Genomic DNA, 21,626 nt, shown 5'->3' with positions numbered 1-21,626 from the left:
AATTCCGCATCGAGTATGCAAATTAGCTAGATACACAAATTCCCGAACGTACGCGCGGCCGACGCAGTAAAGTTACGACGTTTACGTTAGGCTTTTCCCGGCGTATAGTTGCCCCTGCTATATGAGGCGTATATGCGGCGCACCAATGTTAAGTATGGCCGTCGTTCCCGCATCGAAATTTGAAAAAGTTACGTCGTTTGCGTAAGTCGTCCGTGAATGGGGGCTGGGCGTCATTTACGTTCACGTCAAAACCAATGACGTCCTTGCGGCGTACTTTGGAGCAATGCACACTGGGAAATTCCACGGACGGCAAATGCGCTGTTCCGCAAAAACGTCAATCACGTCGGGTCACAGTAGTTTTACATAAAACACGCCCCCCTGATCCAAATTTGAATTGGGCAGGCTTACGCCGCCGCAACTTACGGAGCAAGTGCTTTGAGAATACAGCACTTGCCCGTCTAAGTTGCGGAGGCGTAACGTAAATCGGATACGTTACGCCCGGGCAAAGATACGCCACTGACTGAGAATCTGGCCCTAAGAAAACACAAATTGTATAATAAAAGAGTTTCTTCCTCTAATAGACGAATAATGAGAGGAGATTCATCCCGGGACATTGGCCTTGGTTCAAACTACTGCATGCTGCATGTAGGGGAGCCCATTCATTTCAACAAAACGCAAGAAAAGGAGTCCCCAACCCCTTTGGAAAATCACACCACTGCAGTACCATGTGGTTTGGCGTGTTCAAAAATGCACGAGTTAGGAACACACGCAAAAGCACCAAATACCAGCAAAATGTGCACATTTTCACATGTGTCAAACCACAAGTCACCACAGCACCATGCGGTCCAGTGTGGCACCCTTTTCCAAAAGGGTCGGAGACTTCTTGCCCCACGTTGAAATGAAATGAATGGGTTGTCCTATATGCTGTAAGTTGAGCCGAGGCTCAATGGTTTCCTAAAGAGAAGCGCGATGCTCTGCATGTTGGGAACACGTGCAAATTTGCGAGACGTGATCCAAGCCTAAGGCTCCATTCACACCTTTGCGTAGGCGTTTTGCGGCGTTTTGTACCGCGACAAATTGCGGCGTTTTGTACCGCGATTTTCCGCAACAAAACACGTCGTTTTTAACCCAATGTTTTTTACAGGTCATTGTCAGCTATGCCGAACGCCGAAGCCGCCTGAATACCCACGACAAAAAAGGGTCCGGGACTTGTTTGAGCTTCACGCGATCGGCGTTCGGCGTGGAGATGTGAACCATCTCCATAGAGATTAATGTTATTTCTCCCCTCCAGCGTATCTGAGCGTCGGGCTTCAGGCGTTTTGTCGCTCAGGTGTGAATGGAGCCTAAGCCCTCATGTCCACTGCTACTTCTAAACCTGAATTTAGGAGCTTTTGGCGTTCTTTGCCAAAGCCCCTGAACTCAACTCAAAAAAAGCCTATGGGGTGGATTTGCTAAAGGCAAATAGACTGAGCACTCAGTTGCTCCAGAGCTTAGTAAATGAGGTTAAGCTTCACTTTGCAAAGAACACAAAACAATGGTCCATGAACGCATAAGCTTTTATCAGACTTTATCAGACTTTAGGAGCAGCAGAGCTTAGGGGCAGTTAAAGGTCTCTCTCCTGAATGCAGAAGAATTGCGTTCAGGAGAGGAACGGTTTGTTAAAAACACAAACGTGACAAAAGCGCGGTGCCCCTTTTTTGCTGCGTTTAGCATTTTTCTGCTGCCAGGAGAGTTATGTTTAGGGGCGGCCGCTGTACACGTAGCCTTACAGCAGAGGGCGATGTGTATTGTTTGCAGTAACATTGTATAAATAGCTTTTTGTTTTGATTTAAGAATCAATTTGATTCTCTGAATGAAGTTCTGATACAATGTAGCGATATTCCTTCATAAGATTGCCGGGAAAGTTACAATTGTATCTAATGATTGGGTGTCTCTTCTTTCCACACGTAATGTAGAGGTTCGGATTTCCTTGATTTCTTCAGGTAGAAGTACAATAGTGAAATTTCTAAAAACATTCTGTCATTATATTCATTTCTACAAAACTACAAATAAGATTCATATTTGGTTAAATCTTCTGGATTTCTACATTTCTGGATTGTGATGAGGTGAAGGTGGGAGGAATATAAATAAAGGTGCCATGGAGTCACATTATAAAATCCATATTATTATTATTATTATCATTATGAATATTATTATATTGAAGGACTTGTAATGTCAGTTAATAAAACCAGCTGCCTGTAAAATGTCTGCCACCCTAAAGAGAACCTGTATCCCAACGGAAGTGTTTTACAAAATCTTCCTCCGAATTCCCTTAGAATGGCGCCATTGCTGCACCGCGAGGCTCAGAATCACATTAACCGGAAATATTGGTTTTATCCAAACAATGGCCGCCAACATTTATAATAACAAATAAAAAATAAATTACTGGGAGGATCCTATCAGTTCCTTTACATGTAGTAGGACTGTGGTCTTCTTCACATTATCCGTGTGCAGTGATTGGTCCCAGCAGAGAGGGGCGGAGACGGCGCCCACGTTCCCCGTACAGCGGGCTCGATTAGCGGTACTGATGTTCCATCATGTCATACCCGACTGTACGGACTTATTGTACCCGCCAATAAGCTCGGTGCACACAGAAGACCATCAGAGAACACGCTGTTATCCATGGAGGGGGGGGGGGTTGTCGTCATTCTTCTAGTAGTTCCTGTCCTTCCTGTCCATCTCATACCATGGATTCTGGGGAGAAAGACAAAGATCAGAATATTCCACCAAGAATCTTAGAATTTAAACACTGTACAAAAAAATCTCCAGTAACATCAAAATAACAACCCCCTCCCCCATCCCATGGAGGTTCTAAATGAGATGCTAAAGGGTCAACCTCCTCAGAATGGATATTTTAGTGGTGAGAGTCTGTCTGGGGGCTCCCATGGGGGTTCCCTTCTGGTGGACTAAGGTGTTACACCAGAAATGTATTCTCCCAAACCATCCATAGTGGGCACAGGAGCGCTGCCCCCTCTCTCCTGCACCCGTCAATCAATAATAGATAGATATATGCAATGCATGAATCTATCTATTGTCGCCGCTGCCGCCCCCTGTTGAGCGCCGGCCATCTGAATTACAGAGGGGGGGGGGGTGTTTTGGAAGTGCCTGATTAGAGCCATATAGCTAGATTCAAGTAGAGCGCCTTAACTTTGCGGCGGCGTAGTGTATCGTGTTTACACTACGCCGCCGTAAGTTAGCGAGGCAAGTACATGATTCACAAAGTACTTGCCTGCTAAGTTACGGCGGCGTAGCGCAAATCGGGCAGGCGTAAGAGCGCCTAATTCAAATTCGGCTGAGGGGGCGTGTTTTATGTTAATGGTGGGGGTGACCTGACGTGATTGACGTATTTTACGAACGGCGCATGCGCCATCCGTGTACATATTGCGGCAAAGTACGCCGCACGTTCCTATTGGTTTCGACGTGGACGTAAATCCCTATTCACGGACGACTTACGCAAACAACGTAAAATTTTCTAATTTCGACGCGGGAACGGCAGCCATACTTAACATTACTATTCCAGCTATTTGATGGAATAACTTTAGGCCTGAAAGTGCGTTACGTAAACGGCGTATCTTTACTGCGTCGAGCAAGCGTACGTTCGTGAATCGGCGTATCTACTAATTTACATATTCTAGGCCGACCGCAATGGAAGCGCCACCTAGAGGTCAGCCTAAAAATTACACTTTAGGTTACGACGGTGTAAGACACTTACACAGCTCGTATCTGAGCCTAATTTTAGCGTATCTGGTTTCCAGAATACACTTAAATTTGCGTTGGCGTCGATTCCGAGTTAGGTCGGCGTATCTACTGATACGCCGGCCTAACGCTCTGTGAATCACCCCCATAGGCTCTAATAAGCTTCAACATTGTTAAGCAGTGTTCGCACTGATGGGGGTTCGCTTCTTATATAGTGCTGTGTTAGGGAATCGCTTTCCTAACACTGACCCGCCTCTCAGCCAATCAGGTGCATCGGGTCTGGTTACCGGTCACCTGATTGGCTGAAGTGACAGGCGCCACTGTATCATAACAGAAGACGGAAGAGGACGGGGGAAGGGAGCAGACATTGAGGACTCGGAGGACAGCTTTGACCGAGACAGGTAAGTGCCGGGCTGGGGGGGGGGGGGCACACTGGCGGCATTTGATGGGCACACTGGCAACAATTGATGGTTACAGTAGCTGCGCTTGATGGGTTTTTTATCCAGTTTGTTTGCGCCCCCTCAAAAAATTTGAGCACCAGCCGCCATTGTCCCAAACCCAGTGGCGATCCTGACCTCCCTGGGGCCCTAAGCAAAATGACATGTCACATTTTTTTCACCTTAATGCAATCTATGTATTAAGGTGAAAAAACATCTGATGACGCCGTCCCCCCACCCTCGAGCCCCTGTTTTACTTACCTAACCCCTCGAAAGCCCCCTGAGATACTCTTCGCCGCTCAGCCTGGCCACTGTTTGGCTAGAGTGGATAGATTGAGAGCAGCGCAGCCATTGGCTGGCGCTGCTGTCAATCACATCCAGTGACGCGGCGCGCCGAGGGGCGGGGCCGAGTGATATAGTGAGCGGCTATGGCCGGGAGCACGCTCGCAAGGGCTCACCACCATGCGAGCTCTCGTGGGGAGGACCAGAGACAGCCCCCGAGGGACCCCAGAAGACGTGGATCGGGGCCACTCTGTGCAAAACGAACTGCACAGTGGAGGTAAGTATAACATGTTTGTTATTTTAAAGAAAAACATTTTTTTCCTATAGTAACCCTTTAAAGTTGAGAAGCGGGGGGAGGGGGTGTTCTGCTGTTGGAAATGACATCTTACATTAAAGTGAGAAGCGGGGGGTGTTGACTTGTTGACTTCTTACCTCTTCTCCCATGCAGCCAGTGAGTTGAGAAGCGGGGTGAGGGGCCGAAAATTACTGACCAGGCGGGGCCTCTAGTAATTTGGGGGGCCCTCCGCAGCTTTGCGGGGCCCTTAGCGGCTTGCATAGTGAGTCTATAGGGCGGATCGGCCCTGCCCAAACCCATACAGCTGCTATGAGATCTACGATGGCGGGCCCGGGATTTGTAGAAGATATCAGCTCATGGGTCACACAGATCCTTACCTCATCGTAATCCCGCTTGGGCATGGTGCGCCTGTACTCCTCCTCCTCCTCCTCATATACATTGGAGGCTCGGTTCACCTGGCCCAGGTCTGGCTTCATCTGGACTTTGGGGAACAAACTCACTGGAGCCGGGCTACTTTTTCCCAGCTTGTCATCGTCAATCAGTTCTGCCCGCTCGCCACTCTTTCCTTTCCTGGACCTGCAGCGCAACGGGGCGAGAAATGGGGTCACCGTCACATGTATCATGAAGACTTATGGTGGACAAATATTGTAGGAAAACTCTCCATCCACATCCTTAAAAAAGTTGCACCAAAGTTGCACTTCTAAAATCACAACTTCGGAGTCGTACCCTCAAAAGTTGTGATTTTTGGAGTGCAACTTTGGTGCAACTTTTTTAAGGCTCCATTCACACTTGTGCGACTTGTCATGCAACTATGGACACGAAAGTCACATGACAAGTCACACTCCATATTTTTCAATGACGACCATTTAAACATGTGTAGTATCATTAGTATCATTTATAATTAAATGTATCATTCGATTTGTTTTCACACATCACCATAGCGCGGGTTTGTAACTTTTCCTTTCATTTAAACATGTGTGACTTAAAGTCACAGCGACTTTAACCACTTAAGCCCCGGACCAAAATGCTGCCTAAAGACCCAAGGGGTTTTTACAGTTCGGGACTGCGTCGCTTTAACTGACAATTGCGCGGTCGTGCGGCGTGGCTCCCAAACAAAATTGGCGTCTTTTTTTCCCCACAAATAGAGCTTTCTTTTGGTGGTATTTGATCACCTCTGCGGTTTTTATTTTTTGCGCTATAAACAAAAATAGAGCGACAATTTTGAAAAAAATGCAATATTTTTTACTTTTTGCTATAATAAATATCCCCCAAAAACATATAACATTTTTTTTTCCTCAGTTTAGGCCGATTCTTCTACCTATTTTTGGTAAAAAAAAATCGCAATAGTCGTTTATCGGTTGGTTTGCGCAAAATTTATAGTGTTTACAAAATAGGGGATAGTTTTTTTGCATTTTTATTTATTTTATTTTTTTTACTACTAATGGCGGCGATCAGCGATTTTTTTCGTGACTGCGACATTATGGCGGACACTTCGGACAATTTTGACACATTTTTGGGACAATTGTCATTTTCACAGCAAAAAATGCATTTAAATTGCATTCTTTATTGTGAAAATGACAGTTGCAGTTTGGGAGTTAAACACAGGGGGCACTGTAACATTTAGGGATCACTGTGTATGTGTTTACTAGTGTAGGGGGGTGTGGCTGTAGGAATGACGTCATCGATCGTGTCTTCCCTATATAAGGGATGACGCGATCGATGCGCCGACACAGTGAAGCACGGGGAAGCCGTGTTTACACACGGCTCTCCCCGTTCTTCAGCTCCGGGGAGGGATCGCGACGGAGCGGCTATAAACGAATAGCCGCGTGGTCGTCCCGGATCGCTCCTGAAGCCACGGGGACCGCCGCATGTACGGGGGGGGGGGTTCCGATCGGACCCCCGACCCACGTCAAGCAGGGCACGTATATATACGTTGATGTGCCTGCCTGTGCCATTCTGCTGACGTATATGTACATGAGGCGGTCCTTAAGTGGTTAAATAGGTTCCTGCGCTTCTTTGGTCTGACTGTAATGCGACTTGAGTGCCATAGACTTCAATGTAAACCCTCAAAAGTCGCATTAAAGTTGCACCTGAATGTTATACATGCAACCGTTGTCCATCGTCATTGGTCAAAGACAAAGTCACATACGAGCAGTGGCCGCCTCCCCACTAATCCATGCACCCGGCCCCTAATCTTAATTCAGGGTGCTGGACGCATGGATTCTGTGAGGGCCCGTGGAACCCAGAAACCCTTGGAAAGGTTGGGAAACCCCTGTTTTAGCTCCCCATGCACCTCTTATCTCTAAGTCGCCCTGTGTCCTTGGATTACTTAAAATGGGACAGTGATATTTGTCCACAATATCTCCCGGGATAGATGTAAAGACCATTCTTGGTTTGTTTGATTCTGAACTCAACATGTTAGGTGAGAGAGCCGATCACATTGGCCTCTGTACAATGTAGGAGACGGGCCGACTCCTGCTGGAGCTCCTGCTATTGTGAGAAGGTGTCCTGTGTTTATACTTATGATAATGTATCATCTACTGTGTGAAGCTCGGTGACAACAAGTCTGACCTGTAGTGAGATCCTGATTTATCATAATAATGCCCAGGAGGGCGCACGGAGTTGCATCGGCTGCTTTAAGGGATTAGTTATTTAGCTCATGTTAATTTATGTTTCTGGTTACAGGTGTATTGTTAGAGTAATATGAGCAGGAGGGGGGAACCTCCTCTTCTACTGTATATAAGACTTGTATTCTGGTTCTAATAAACAGTTCATGTTCAGCAATCACACGAGTATCGTCTTGTTTGTAGTTGTCGGTGTTTGGAATATCTGATATCTATATTCAGACTGGGAGGAAGCGGTATATGACATGGGACGTTTCGTTACAGATTCCAATGGGTGTTTTATCTTTTTTTTAAGCACATGATTAGAGCCTGAGGCCTCTAAAAAAGGGTGGGCTTGGGGCGCAGAGCACTGCGCCCTAAGCCCACCCAGTTGTGTGACAGTAGCAAGTTAATATTTGCGAATGTCTTCCTGCTTCTCCTCTTGGCCAAACAGGAAGCCGGTCCTGAGACCCGATTGGCCAGGGAGTCTTAGGACTCCCAGCCAATCGGGTCCCAGGACCCACTTCCTGTTTGACCATGGGGAGGAGCAACGGCCCCTCGGCACCAATCACCGCCTTCCTGGCTCCATAGAGCCCGTCCTGTCCTCCTAGCAGAGCCTTTTGCAGAAGCCCGGCCCAGGAGCGTGTATTGGCCACGAGGAGGAGATTGCAGCAAATGATATACTTTCTTGTAATTCTGAACATTCTACATAATTTGATTATTGTAGGAAGAGTCAATGTCCTGGCACAGACCCCTCTCTTCTTGTATGTCATTGCCCTCTCTTCTTCTTCTGTAAGTGTCTAATTACTGTCTGTGCTGGCCCATCTCCTCTGTCCCTCCCCCTCATTGATCTACAAAACCTTTTATGTAGCTGCAGGGGGGAGCGAAGAGGAATACTATAGAGTGTAATTTGTGTGACAGCCCTTCTGGGGCTTACATGTACTGTATATAATACAAAGAAAATACTTGTCATCAATTTAAGATGCTTTCCGATTGGGAAATATTAATATTTCAGTTCTTGTCATGGCTGGTCTGCTCACCTCAATGACACCCCAATAACGGCCCCCACGAGACCGAGCACAAAGGCCCCGAGAACAACCGCAACGATGACCAGGATCAGCAGGTAGTCTGTGGAGAGAAGGAGTCACTGATTATATACCAATATGATACATGAGGGGCTGGTGGGGGGTAGTTCCTCCAGTACACGGGGGCCCTTTCAGACTGTAATCTGGTCAATAGACATCCAGGGGAGGACTGGAGAAGGGGAGCTGCAGACAGCCGTGGAAGGACTAAAGAAGGTGAGCTGGGGACATCTAGGTGTGTGAGGACTAGTGGGGGGCTGGGGACATCCAGGGGAGGACTGGTGATGGGGAGCTGGGTACATCTAGGGGTGTGAGGACTAGTGGGGGTGCTGCTGGGGACATCCAGGAGAGGACTGGAGAAGGGGAGCTACAGACAGCTGGGGAAGGACTAAAGAAGGGGAGCTGGGGACATCTAGGGGTGTGGGGACTAGTGGGGGTGCTGGGGACATCCAGGGGAAGACTGGAGAAGGGGAGATGCAGACAGCCGGGGAAGGACTAAAGAAGGGGAGCTGGGGACATCTAGGAATGTGAGGACTAGTGGGGGGCTGGGGACATCCAGGGGAGGACTGGTGATGGGGAGCTGGGTACATCTAGGGGTGTGAGGACTAGTGGGGGGGGCTGGGGACATCCAGGAGAGGACTAAGAAATGGGGCCCACAAAGACAGCCAGGGGAGGACTAGAAGAAAGGACTGCATACAGCTGGGGATAGGACTAGAGAAAGGGAGCTGAGGAGCATTCAAAGAAGCGCTAGAGAAGGGGGGGCTGAGGACATCTAGAAGTGGGAGGACTAATGGTGGGGACTGAGGACATCTAGGTGTGTGAGGACTAATGGTGGGGACTGAGGAAATCTAGGGGCGTGAGGACTAGTGGGGGGGGGGGCTGGGGACATCCAGGAGAGGACTGGGGAATGGGGCCCACAGACAGCCAGGGGAGGACTAGAAGAAAGGACTGCATACAGCTGGGGATAGGACTAGAGAAAGGGAGCTGGGGAGCATTCAAGGGAGGACTAAAGAAGCGGGGCTGAGGACATATAGGAGTGGGAGGACTAATGGGGGGACTGGGGACATCCAGAAGAGGACTTGATAAAGGGGGCTGGGGGCATTTAAGGGAGAACTGGAGAAGAGGGGCTGAGGATGTCTACGAGTGTGAGGACCAGTGTGGGGGGGGGGGGCCTGCAGATATTTGGAAAGAATGGGAAAAGAGGGGCCATAAGAGATTAGGGGGAGGGCAGGAGAAAAATTCATCCAGAGGAGGACTGGTAAGGGGGACATCCAAGAGAGGACTGGTGATTGGAGGACGGGGGACATCCATGGGGTGGGAGGACTAGATAAGGGGGAGGGCTGGGGATATCCTGGATGTGGCTGCATAAGGAGGGGGCTACATACTTCCTGTGGTGGGGGGGACTGATGTCACTGCATTTTAATGGCTGCCATCTATTTATAGCATTCAGCTGATGGAAACTTACCGTCTTTACATTCCTCTCCAGAATATCCAAAATCACATCTGTAAGAAAAGAGAATAAAGAGACAAATAATAGGATTGGCCAAAAGAAGTTCTAAAAGACCCCAAATCTCTCCTCTACCTTTGCTTTAAGGAAAAAAAACATGTTTACATGGCCGAGAACTAGAAGTGAAATGAGCGGTGGTCATCTTGCCACGGCTTATATCTATGACAAGCCACCGCTTATATCTATGGCAAGCCACCGCTTATATCTATGGCAAGCCACCGCTTATATCTATGGCAAGCCACCGCTTATATCTATAGCAAGCCACCGCTTATATCTATGGCAAGCCACCGCTTATATCTATAGAAAGCCACCACTTATATCTATGGCAAGCCGCCGCTTATATCTATGGCAAGCCGCCGCTTATATCTATGGCAAGCCACCGCTTATATCTATGGCAAGCCACCGCTTATATCTATGGCAAGCCACCACTTATATCTATGGCAAGCCACCGCTTATATCTATGGCAAGCCACCGCTTATATCTATGGCAAGCCACCGCTTATATCTATGGCAAGCCACCGCTTATATCTATAGAAAGCCACCACTTATATCTATGGCAAGCCGCCGCTTATATCTATGGCAAGCCGCCGCTTATATCTATGGCAAGCCACCGCTTATATCTATGGCAAGCCACCGCTTATATCTATGGCAAGCCACCACTTATATCTATGGCAAGCCGCCGCTTATATCTATGGCAAGCCGCCGCTTATATCTATGGCAAGCCACCGCTTATATCTATAGAAAGCCACCACTTATATCTATGGCAAGCCACCGCTTATATCTATAGCAAGCCTACGCTTATATCTATGGCAAGCTGCCGCTTATATCTATGGCAAGCCGCCGCTTATATCTATGGCAAGCCACCGCTTATATCTATGGCAAGCCACCGCTTATATCTATGGCAAGCCTACGCTTATATCTATGGCAAGCCTACGCTTATATCTATGGCAAGCCTACGCTTATATCTATGGCAAGCCGCCGCTTATATCTATGGCAAGCCTACGCTTATATCTATGGCAAGCCACAGCTTATATCTATGTAAAGCCACCGCTTATATCTATAGCAAGCCACCGCTTATATCTATGGCAAGCCACCGCTTATATCTATGGCAAGCCGCCGCTTATATCTATGGCAAGCCACCGCTTATATCTATGGCAAGCCACCGCTTATATCTATGGCAAGCCACCGCTTATATCTATGGCAAGCCACCGCTTATATCTATAGAAAGCCACCACTTATATCTATGGCAAGCCGCCGCTTATATCTATGGCAAGCCGCCGCTTATATCTATGGCAAGCCACCGCTTATATCTATAGAAAGCCACCACTTATATCTATGGCAAGCCGCCGCTTATATCTATGGCAAGCCACCGCTTATATCTATGTAAAGCCACCGCTTATATCTATGGCAAGCCACCGCTTATATCTATGGCAAGCCACCGCTTATATCTATGGCAAGCCTACGCTTATATCTATGGCAAGCCACCGCTTATATCTATGGCAAGCCACCGCTTATATCTATGGCAAGCCACGGCCTATATCTATGGCAAGCCATGGCTTATATCCATGGCAATCCACCGCTTATATCTATGGCAAGCCACCGCTTATATCTATGGCAAGCCACCGCTTATATCTATGGCAAGCCACCGCTTATATCTATGGCAAGCCACCGCTTATATCTATGGCAAGCCACCGCTTATATCTATGGCAAGCCGCCGCTTATATCTATGGCAAGCCGCCGCTTATATCTATGGCAAGCCGCCGCTTATATCTATGGCAAGCCACCGCTTATATCTATGTAAAGCCACCGCTTTTATCTATGGCAAGCCACCGCTTATATCTATAGCAAGCCTACGCTTATATCTATAGCAAGCCACCGCTTATATCTATGGCAAGCCGCCGCTTATATCTATGGCAAGCCGCCGCTTATATCTATGGCAAGCTACCGCTTATATCTATGGCAAGCCACCGCTTATATCTATGGCAAGCCACCGCTTATATCTATGTAAAGCCACCGCTTTTATCTATGGCAAGCCACCGCTTATATCTATAGCAAGCCTACGCTTATATCTATGGCAAGCCACCGCTTATATCCATGGCAAGCCACCGCTTATATCTATGGCAAGCCACCACTTATATCTATGGCAAGCCACCGCTTATATCTATGGCAAGCCACCGCTTATATCCATGGCAAGCCACCGCTTATATCTATGGCAAGCCACCGCTTATATCTATGGCAAGCAACCGCTTATATCTATGGCAAGCCACTGCTTATATCTATGGCAAGCCACCGCTTATATCTATGGCAAGCCACCGCTTATATCTATGGCAAGCCACTGCTTATATCTATGGCAAGCCACCGCTTATATCTATGGCAAGCCACCGCTTATATCTATGGCAAGCCACCGCTTATATCTATGGCAAGCCACCGCTTATATCTATGGCAAGCCACTGCTTATATCTATGGCAAGCCACCGCCGGATGGTTCCTGGGCTCAGCAATCAGTAACGTACACCCAGGAACCACTGGTGAGCAGCAGGAGGATGGGGTGTAACCTCTCCTACTATTTCTACAAGTGATTCCATGGCGAATCCGCTGCTGGGACCACTTTTATCTCAAAGCCAGCCACCAAAACTAAAAGAAAATACAGAGGTTATGGCATCTAGCTGCAGCCATAAACCCGGTATTTAATGTCAAAGTAAAGACGTAAATTCCCAGTTAGTTGGTCGGCAAGCAGTTATGGCCCTGGTTTTAGTGCACATTTCGGGAGTGGGCAGAGTAGGGAGAGGTGCCTCGCCCATTAGGGACAGTGTTAGCAGTAGGGAAAGGTTCCTGATGAGGAAGGAAAGCGTAGAGACTGCATCTTCTCTGGACATCTTCCTGGTTGGGCACGAGATGGCCAGGCCGCATTCTACCCGCTTTACAGGCACTGCCAGTTCAGCTGAGCATCGCTCCATTCCCATTGCTGAAAACCGTGACTGCATCGGGTTGGGCGGTCTTCCCTCCGGGTTCTGTTGTGAACGGTTTCTGCATACTTCATACTTACCGTCTGTGTGAATTATTGCTGCCGCACCACACTGCACCCCACCTACAAGCAGGAGACTCTTTGGCCAACATTGCTTTTCGACAGAGTGAAGATCCAAGACACGGGTGGTGGGATGGTCTTGGATCTTCATGGTCTTGGCCCATGGTCTTCTTGCAGCTTTAAAGACCTGTTCACACCTAGTCAATTGTAGGCAGGGCCACTGATACGCAGTACAGCTAGTCCTGTTGTACCAGGCCCATCAGCTCATAGACCCCAGATCTCTCCATAAAGAGGACCTGTCATGGCTCATGCTATTACATGTTCAAAGCTGGGACACGGGAGGGGCCAGGGGCGGGGTCAAGGGTGGGTCAACTGGGGGCCTTGAAAGGTAGGCTGTATGGGCCTACCCCATGATTACTAACCATGACCTTGATTGTAGGGCATTAGCACTTGTTATGTCGTGCATTGTGCCAAGGCGGTCCAAGCATTGGACCAGGCTGCCAATGCACAAAAACCAGACATGTGCTCTTTTTTCTGATGCAACGCACCACAACACACAGTGAGGCATTGCTTTCCCTTGTGGTGCATCGGAGGTGTATTGCCCTGGTATGTTAGGCTTCCACCAAAAATGCACCGCATGGGACAGGTCTGAATGGGCCCTAAAGATGTTCCTCTTCCCCATCGCAGGGAGGTGGCTGACCCCTCCCTGATCACCTGATTCAGAGTTGTAATGCACCTTCCTGTACACCTGAGGGCGTCAGCGGTTGTCGGGGTCTCCCTGCCCCCCAGTATCTATATCCTCAGGTAGGTGACAGTTGGTCACATTCATTACCCTGATGATTGGAGCCCAGACTCATTTCAGGACTTACTTTTTACATCCGCCATCCTTGGATTTATAGCCCGGTAGACAGACACACTGGGAGACGACATCGGCGCTTCCTTGCTTGCATTGCTGCCCATTAGACGACGTGCAGTCAGGAGAACATTCTGCAACACATGAATAAAGACATTGCGTCAGGCGTGATGTCACAGCGACGACAGTCGGCTACATTGTGTCATTCAGTTTGTGAATACCGATCGTCTGATGAATTGAACGCTTCTCTGAAGATTGGACGGCTGGAAATTTTTAATTCACCAGACGCCCCCATTAGCAAGGTCCAGGATCTCTATAAATCAGCTGCCCCTATTAACAAGGTCCAGGATCTCCAGAAATCAGACACCCCCACTAACGAAGTCCAGGATCTCCAGAAATCAGACACCCCCACTAACGAAGTCCAGGATCTCCAGAAATCAGACACCCCATTAAAGGAGGTCCAGTATCCCCAGTAATCAGGCACTTCCATTAACAAGGTCCAGGATCCCCAGAAATCAGACACCCCCATTGACAAGGTTCCCGATCCCTAGAAATCAGACACCCCCATTTAAACAGTCTAGGATCCCCAAAAATCAGACAACCACATCAACATGTTCCAGGATTCCCATAATTTAGACACCCCTAATAACAAAGTCCGGGATCCCCAGAAATCATACACCCCCATTAACAAGGTTCCCGATCCCTAGAAATCAAACACCCCCAGTTGTAAGGTCCAGGATCCCCAGAAATCCCCCCCCATTAACATGGTCCAGGATTCCTAGAAATCAGACACCCCCATTAACACCAGGATCCCCAGAAATCAGACACCCCCATTTACACAGTCTAGGATCCCCAAAAATCAGACAACCCCCATCAACATGTTCCAGGATTCCCAGAAATCAGACACCCCCAATAACAAAGTGCAGGATTCCCAGAAATCAGACACCCCCAATAACAAAGTCCAGGATCCCCAGAAATCAGACACCCCCGCTAACACAGTCTAGGATCCCTAGCAATCAGATAACCCATTAACAAGGTCTAGGATCCCCAGAAATCAGACATCTCAATTAACAAGGTTCATGATCCCTAGAAATCAGACACCCCCAGTTGCAAGGTTCAGCATCCCCAGAAATCAGACACCCCCATCAACATGGTCCAGGATTCCCAGAAATCAGACACCCTCAATAACAAGGTCCAGGATCCCCAGAAATCAGACACCCCCATTAACATGGTCCAGGATTCCTAGAAATCAGACACCCCCATTAACAATGTCCAGGCCCCCCAGAAATTAGACACCCCAGCTAACATGGTCCAGGATTCCCAGACACTGTGTATAGGGTGCCCCCCTGGGATAGTTTTGTATCATTACCTTTGCAGGTGGTGACGATCGGCTGTGAGGAGTATAGCCCGGAAATACATGTACATATAGCGCTTTGTCCGAAACTGTATGCTGTACATGTCGTTGTTTTATCGTCACAGTACACTCCAGCAGAGCAGATTGTTTGTTCTGGAAGAAGATGAGATGAATCAGTATATCATTCCATGACAAGCTCTGTGCAATCTCCATTATAAAGGATAATATTCTGGGTGTGCATAGCTGGGAACTTGCTGGATTTAACTGGAATTTAACTCTGGTTGCCAGGTCATTAACGGATTGCTTACACAAAAGGGGATGGTGGAGGCCCCATGCAGGGAGCAGGGGGATAGCGGGGGGAGAGGGAGAGAACAGGGTGGTCTGTTACACCCCTTTATAAAGGAGGTCATCATGACCCCAACAGGAAGTCTTCCTACACTTCCGTTCACAAGGTAGGCAAGTAGCGTGCAAATAAATGTCCTGAACACTTATGCCGATTAAAAGATAACATTGGCCCAGATTCAGGTAGAATTTGCCCCTTTCTTACGGAGGCACAGGGCAGCGTTTTTGCCCTGCGCCCCTGCAAATTTAATGCGCTACCCGCGATTCACGGAGCAGTAAATTAAATTAGGCGCGCTCCCGCGCCGAGCGTAGAGGGCATGCTCCTTCGGGAAACTTTCCCGACGTGCATTGCGGCAAATGACGTCGCAAGGACGTCATTTGCTTCAAAGTGAACGTGAATGGCGTCCAGCGCCATTCACGAATCACTTACGCAAATCACGTAAATTTCGAACGTCGCGACGCGGGAACGACGGGTATCCTATAGCATTGGCTGCGCCTGCTATTAGGATGTGCAACCTTACGCGAAACCCGACGTATGCAAACTACGTAATTTGCGTACGCAGGGCTCGCACAACGTTGTGTATCGCTGTTAGTATGCAATTTGCATACTATACACTGATCACAATGGGAGCGCCCCCTAGCGGTCATCGCTAGAATGCAGCCTAAAATATGTGTGGCATAAGAGCCTTATGCCACGCCGATTTTAGGCTGCAGTCGGCGTAACGAGCTCTCTGAATCAGGAGAACTCGTTACGCCTGGGCAACTAAGAAATTGCGCTGCGTAACTATGGTTACGCAGGCGCAATTGCTCTCTGAATCTGGGCCATTGTGTTTGTTGTTTTAAATACAGTAAGTTCATAAAGCTTGAGCCAACGCGTTTTGGGGGATTATAGACTCTCTTCTTCAGGGTTTTGTGCCGCATCAGTAAAAGCTTTGGATATTGTTTTAATAACTTTTATATACCAAGAAACACAATATATTGCTTTAACTGTTTTAGATTTCTTTTCACTGCACTCCTCACCTACCTCCATAACTCATCTGGGCCTGAAGAGGCCCTCCACAGATTACCCGCCACCAACAATGTGCAGCACTACCTCACCCACCCATGACTAACATTTCTGACACTTACCAGCATATGATCCAAATGTTGAGGTTTGCTTGATGTAGTTATCTATGGCTTCAGCTACTGTAGTATTGTCTTCAGTGCCCTGTCCAAAATTGTTTGACACCTGCGCGACCACTGTGTTGGTGGCTCGAGCATTTTTTGTAGTAGTCTGCCTGGAAAATAGAATAATGATGTCAGAGATATATAGATGATGTCAGAGATATATGGGTTGTGTCAGAGATATATGGGTTGTGTCAGAGATATATAGATGATGTCAGAGATATATAGATGATGTCAGAGATATATGGGTTGTGTCAGAGATATATAGATGATGTCAGAGATATATGGGTTGTGTCAGAGATATATAGATTAAGTCAGAGATATATAGATGGTGTCAGAGATATATGAATAATGTCAGAGAAATATGGGTTGTGTCAGAGATATATAGATGATGTCAGAGATATATGAATAATGTCAGAGATATATGGGTTGTGTCAGAGATATATAGATGATGTCAGAGATATATGAATAATGTCAGAGATATATGGGTTGTGTCAGAGATATATAGATGATGTCAGAGATATATAGATGATGTCAGAGATATATAGATGATGTCAGAGATATATGAATAATGTCAGAGATATATAGCTGAAGGCCGAGATATATGGGTTGTGTCAGAGATATAAGGATGATGTCAGAGATATATGAATAATGTCAGAGACATATGGGTTGTGTCAGATATATATAGATTATGTCAGAGATATATGAATAATGTCAGAGACATATGGGTTGTGTCAGAGATATAAAGATGATGTCAGAGATATATGAATAATGTCAGAGATATATAGATGATGTCAGAGATATATGGGTTGTGTCAGAGATATATAGATGATGTCAGAGATATATGGGTTGTGTCAGAGATATATGGGTTGTGTCAGAGATATATAGATGATGTCAGAGATATATGAATAATGTCAGAGATATATAGATGATGTCAGAGATATATGGGTTGTGTCAGAGATATATAGAGGATGTCAGAGATATATAGACAATGTCAGAGATATAAAGATGATGTCAGAGATATATGAATAATATCAGAGATATAGTGGATATAAAAAGTCTACACACCCCTGTTAAAATGTCAGGTTTATGTGATGTAAAAAAATGAGACAAAGATAAATCATTTCAGAACTTTTTCCATCTTTTAATGTGATCTATAAACTGTACAACTAAGATGAACAACAAACTGAAAGCTGTTATGTCGAGGGAAGTAAAAAAAAATGATAACAATCTGGTTGCATAAGTGTGCATTCCCTTAAACTAATACTTTGTTGAAGCCCCTTTTGATTTTTTTCCAGTCATTTTTTGGGATGAGTCTATCAGCATGGCACATCCGCTCTTCTTTGCAAAAACACTCCAAATCTGTCAGATTGGGAGGGCATCTCCTGTGCACAGCCCTCATAAGATCACCCCACAGATTTTCAATGGGATTCAGGTCTGGGCTCTGGCTGGGCCATTCCAAACCCTTAATCTTCTTCTGGTGAAGACATTCTTTTGTTGATTTGGATGTATGCTTTGGGTCGTTGTCATGCTGAAAGATGAAGTTCCTCTTCATGTTCAACTTTCTGGCAGAAGCCTGAAAGTTTTGTGCCAATATTGACTGGTATTTGGAACTCTACCTTGACTAAGGCCCCTGTTCCAGCTGAAGAAAAACGGCCCCCAAAAACATGATGCTGCCACCACCACGCTTCACGGTGGGTATGGTGTTTTTTTGGTGATGTGCTGTGTTGTTTTCATGCCAAACATATCTTTTAGAATTGTGGCCAAAAAGTTCAATCTTGGTTTCATCCGACCAGAACACATTTTCCCACATGCTTTTGGGAGACTTTAGATGTGTTTTTGCAAAATTTACCTAGGCTTGGATGTTTTACCTGGTAAGAAAAGTCCTCCGTCTTGTCGCTCTACCCCATAGCCCAGACAGATGAAGAATACGGGAGATTGTTGTCACCACACAGCCAGTACTTGCCAGATATTCCTGCAGCTCCTGTAATGTTGCTGTAGGCCTCTTGGCACCTCCCTGACCAGTTTTCTTCTCATCAATTTTGGAGGGACGTCTTGGTAATGTCACCGTTGTGCCATATTTTCTCCACTTAGTGATGACGGTCTTCACTGTGTTCCATGGTATATCTAATGCCTTGGAAATTCTTTTGTACCCTTCTCCTGACTGATACCTTCTAACAATGAGATCCCTCTGATGATTTGGAAGCTCTCTGAGGACCATGGATTTTGCTGTAGGATGTGACTAAGAAAATGTCAGGAAAGACCTACTAGAACAGCTGAACTTTATTTGGGGTTAATCAGAGGCACTTCAAATGATGGCCGGTGTGTACTGACTCTTATTTAACATGAGTTTTAATTAGTTATAATTAATAGTTATAAGAGGGTGTGCACACTTATGCAACCACATTTTATTTCTTTTGCTTTACTTTTTTTACTTCCCTCCCCTAAAATATTTCAGTTTGTTTTTCAATCGAGTTGTACAGTTTATAGGTCACATTAAAGGTGGAAACAGTTCTGAAATGATATATCTTTGTCTCATTTTTTTACATCACAGAAAACTGACATTTTAACAGGGGGTGCAGACTTTTTACATCCACTATGTATGGATTGTAATGGAATGGCCTGTGATACCCAGAGACTTTTGAAGGATGGGGGGTACTCCTGTGCCAGCTTCATTAATGACTCTTGGGTCTAGGGTCATCCTATGTCCAATAGGGGCATAGGATGACTGAGAAATGATATCATGAATTACATGAGATGGGACAATAATGATAATTCATGTATTGCAGGAGATCTTGAAATATTACAAGTTGTTAATTCTGACCCCAACAGGTCAATAGGAGAGTGACTCATTCAATGTGGTACATAGACTGTTGAGGTGCTAATTAAGTCTACCTGGCTGTAGTGATAAAAGCTTGCTGTGATTGCATTCTATTGTGCTAATTAAGTCTGCCTCTCAAGAACCTTTCATTGTGTGAAAGTTCTATTAATGATAATATGTGTTGTGACTTAGCACCCTCTAAAGGTCAGACATCTGACTTACGTCTACAAAGGAATGTGTATTGTGTATCAGGTGAGAATAACTTATCGTGGAGTCAGAACGTCTGGGTAATGATTAGTAATTAGTTCATGTAGATTATCTGAATGTCATTATCTAAAGGAATGTGTATTGAGCACCCATTGTGTCATGTTGTGGGTGGAGTTAAGCCATTGTTTCTTGGGGCTTCTAACTGTATATAACAAGCTGAGTTTACCATTAAAGTAGTCATTCATTTGAACCAGAGACAGAGCTGTGTGTGTCTCGTTTCTGGGGAAATCCAATGGGTCCTGTCTGCTGGATTGTGGCGTGTCGGAAGCTGTCTTGGGTTGGTGGAATGGAAAATCGTAAACGGTGTTAACCCCTGACCGTTACATGGATATTGGAGATAGATGGATGACGTCAGAGATATATAGATGATGTCATTAATATAGGGATGGTGTCAGAGATATGTGTATGATGTCATAGATATATCGATGATGTCAGATATATATATATATATATATATATATATATATATATATATCATATATACATAGATATATGGTGTCAGAGATATATATATGGTATCAGAGATACATGGATGGTGTCAGAGATATATGGATTGTGTCAGAGATATATGGATGATGTCAGAGATGTATGGAGTGTGTCAGAGATATGTGGATGGGCTAAGTTTTTTTTGCCAATTCAAACAATTTACATCAGATCTACCCAATCCAACAAGAGCAGATGAACTAAAATATTCCCCCTGGATTCTGCATGTGCCTGTGTCTCTCTCAGGATCCAGCATGTGCCTGTGTCTCTCTCAGGATCCAGCATGTGCCTGTCTCTCTCAGGATCCAGCATGTGCCTGTGTCTCTCTCAGGATCCAGCATGTGCCTGTCTCTCTCAGGATCCAGCATGTGCCTGTGTCTCTCTCAGGATCCAGCATGTGCCTGTCTCTCTCAGGATCCAGCATGTGCCTGTGTCTCTCCCAGGATCCAGCATGTGCCTGTGTCTCTCTCAGGATCCAGCATGTGCCTGTCTCTCTCAGGATCCAGCATGTGCCTGTGTCTCTCTCAGGATCCAGCATGTGCCTGTGTCTCCCAGGATCCAGCATGTGCCTGTGTCTCTCCCAGGATCCAGCATGTGCCTGTGTCTCTCCCAGGATCCAGCATGTGCCTGTGTCTCTCTCAGGATCCATCATGTGCCTGCCTGGGGACCTTCTTCCATAGACCATCCTGATCAAGCCTTCTGTCACGCAGACCATGTCTCCCGCTACCCGGGAACATCAGGCGTCTTCAGTGTGAGTTCCTGAATCTTTCTGCAATTCCCCATTGATGTGCACTATTGCTACTGAATGGACTGTGCTGTGCCCTATTGCTGCCCTGTGGACTGTTAACCCTTGCTGTGCCATATTACTGCCCTGAGGATCATGTCCCCAATACTATGCCATATTGCTGCCCTGCCACTGAACTAAACTGCCCATCCTTGCTGTAGCATATTACTCATATTACTGCTTGGTGGACTGTGGATCCTTGTTGTACTGTATTTGCTGCCCTGTGGGCTATCTCTTTGTGCCGTGCCCTGTCATCCCTCCTGTATACCAAAGCCCCCCAATAAACGCCAACACTTTGGGCTCGCTCTCTCTCCTAATAACCACCCTCAGTACTCTAGTACTCCTTCTTCTGTCCAGGCAATGCCTCACCATACAGTCCTCGGGGGTGTTCTATCACTCTCTAATATCCATCCTGTACAGATCAGAGAGGATTGAGGAGAAGTCCACACTCACCTTAATTCCAGGATTGTGGTGCTCAGATAGTTGGTGAAGTTCTCAAAACATGTCTGAAACTGGAGAGGAAACAGAAAGACTTCAGTATAGAGAGCCAGTAGATCACTACAGGGTGACAGTGTACAGGGTCACAGTACACAG

The 21,626-nt window shown here is 46.5% G+C and overlaps 1 protein-coding gene across 2 annotated transcripts in view; it reads right to left on the bottom strand.

Annotated features, from left to right (window-relative positions):
• Positions 1-1,546: 1,546 nt before the first annotated feature.
• MUC13 (mucin 13, cell surface associated) overlaps positions 1,547-21,626 on the bottom strand; it is a 38,291-nt gene continuing 18,211 nt past the window's right edge. For both annotated transcript variants that reach the window (XM_040358330.1, XM_040358331.1), the window contains 8 exons: positions 21,486-21,544; positions 16,642-16,790; positions 15,187-15,324; positions 13,834-13,951; positions 9,900-9,937; positions 8,393-8,480; positions 5,127-5,325; positions 1,547-2,733 (listed from right to left, as the gene is read on the bottom strand). In XM_040358330.1, coding sequence (XP_040214264.1) covers positions 2,692-2,733; positions 5,127-5,325; positions 8,393-8,480; positions 9,900-9,937; positions 13,834-13,951; positions 15,187-15,324; positions 16,642-16,790; positions 21,486-21,544 — 831 coding nt within the window. In that variant the 3' untranslated portion in view covers positions 1,547-2,691. The remainder of the gene's footprint in view (positions 2,734-5,126; positions 5,326-8,392; positions 8,481-9,899; positions 9,938-13,833; positions 13,952-15,186; positions 15,325-16,641; positions 16,791-21,485; positions 21,545-21,626) is intronic.

Source organism: Rana temporaria, chromosome 6, assembly GCF_905171775.1.
Source record: "Rana temporaria chromosome 6, aRanTem1.1, whole genome shotgun sequence".
NCBI classification, from domain to species: Eukaryota; Metazoa; Chordata; class Amphibia; order Anura; family Ranidae; genus Rana; species Rana temporaria.
The sequence above is the reverse complement of the archived record's forward strand: the minus strand, read 5'-3'. Positions and strand labels throughout refer to the sequence as shown.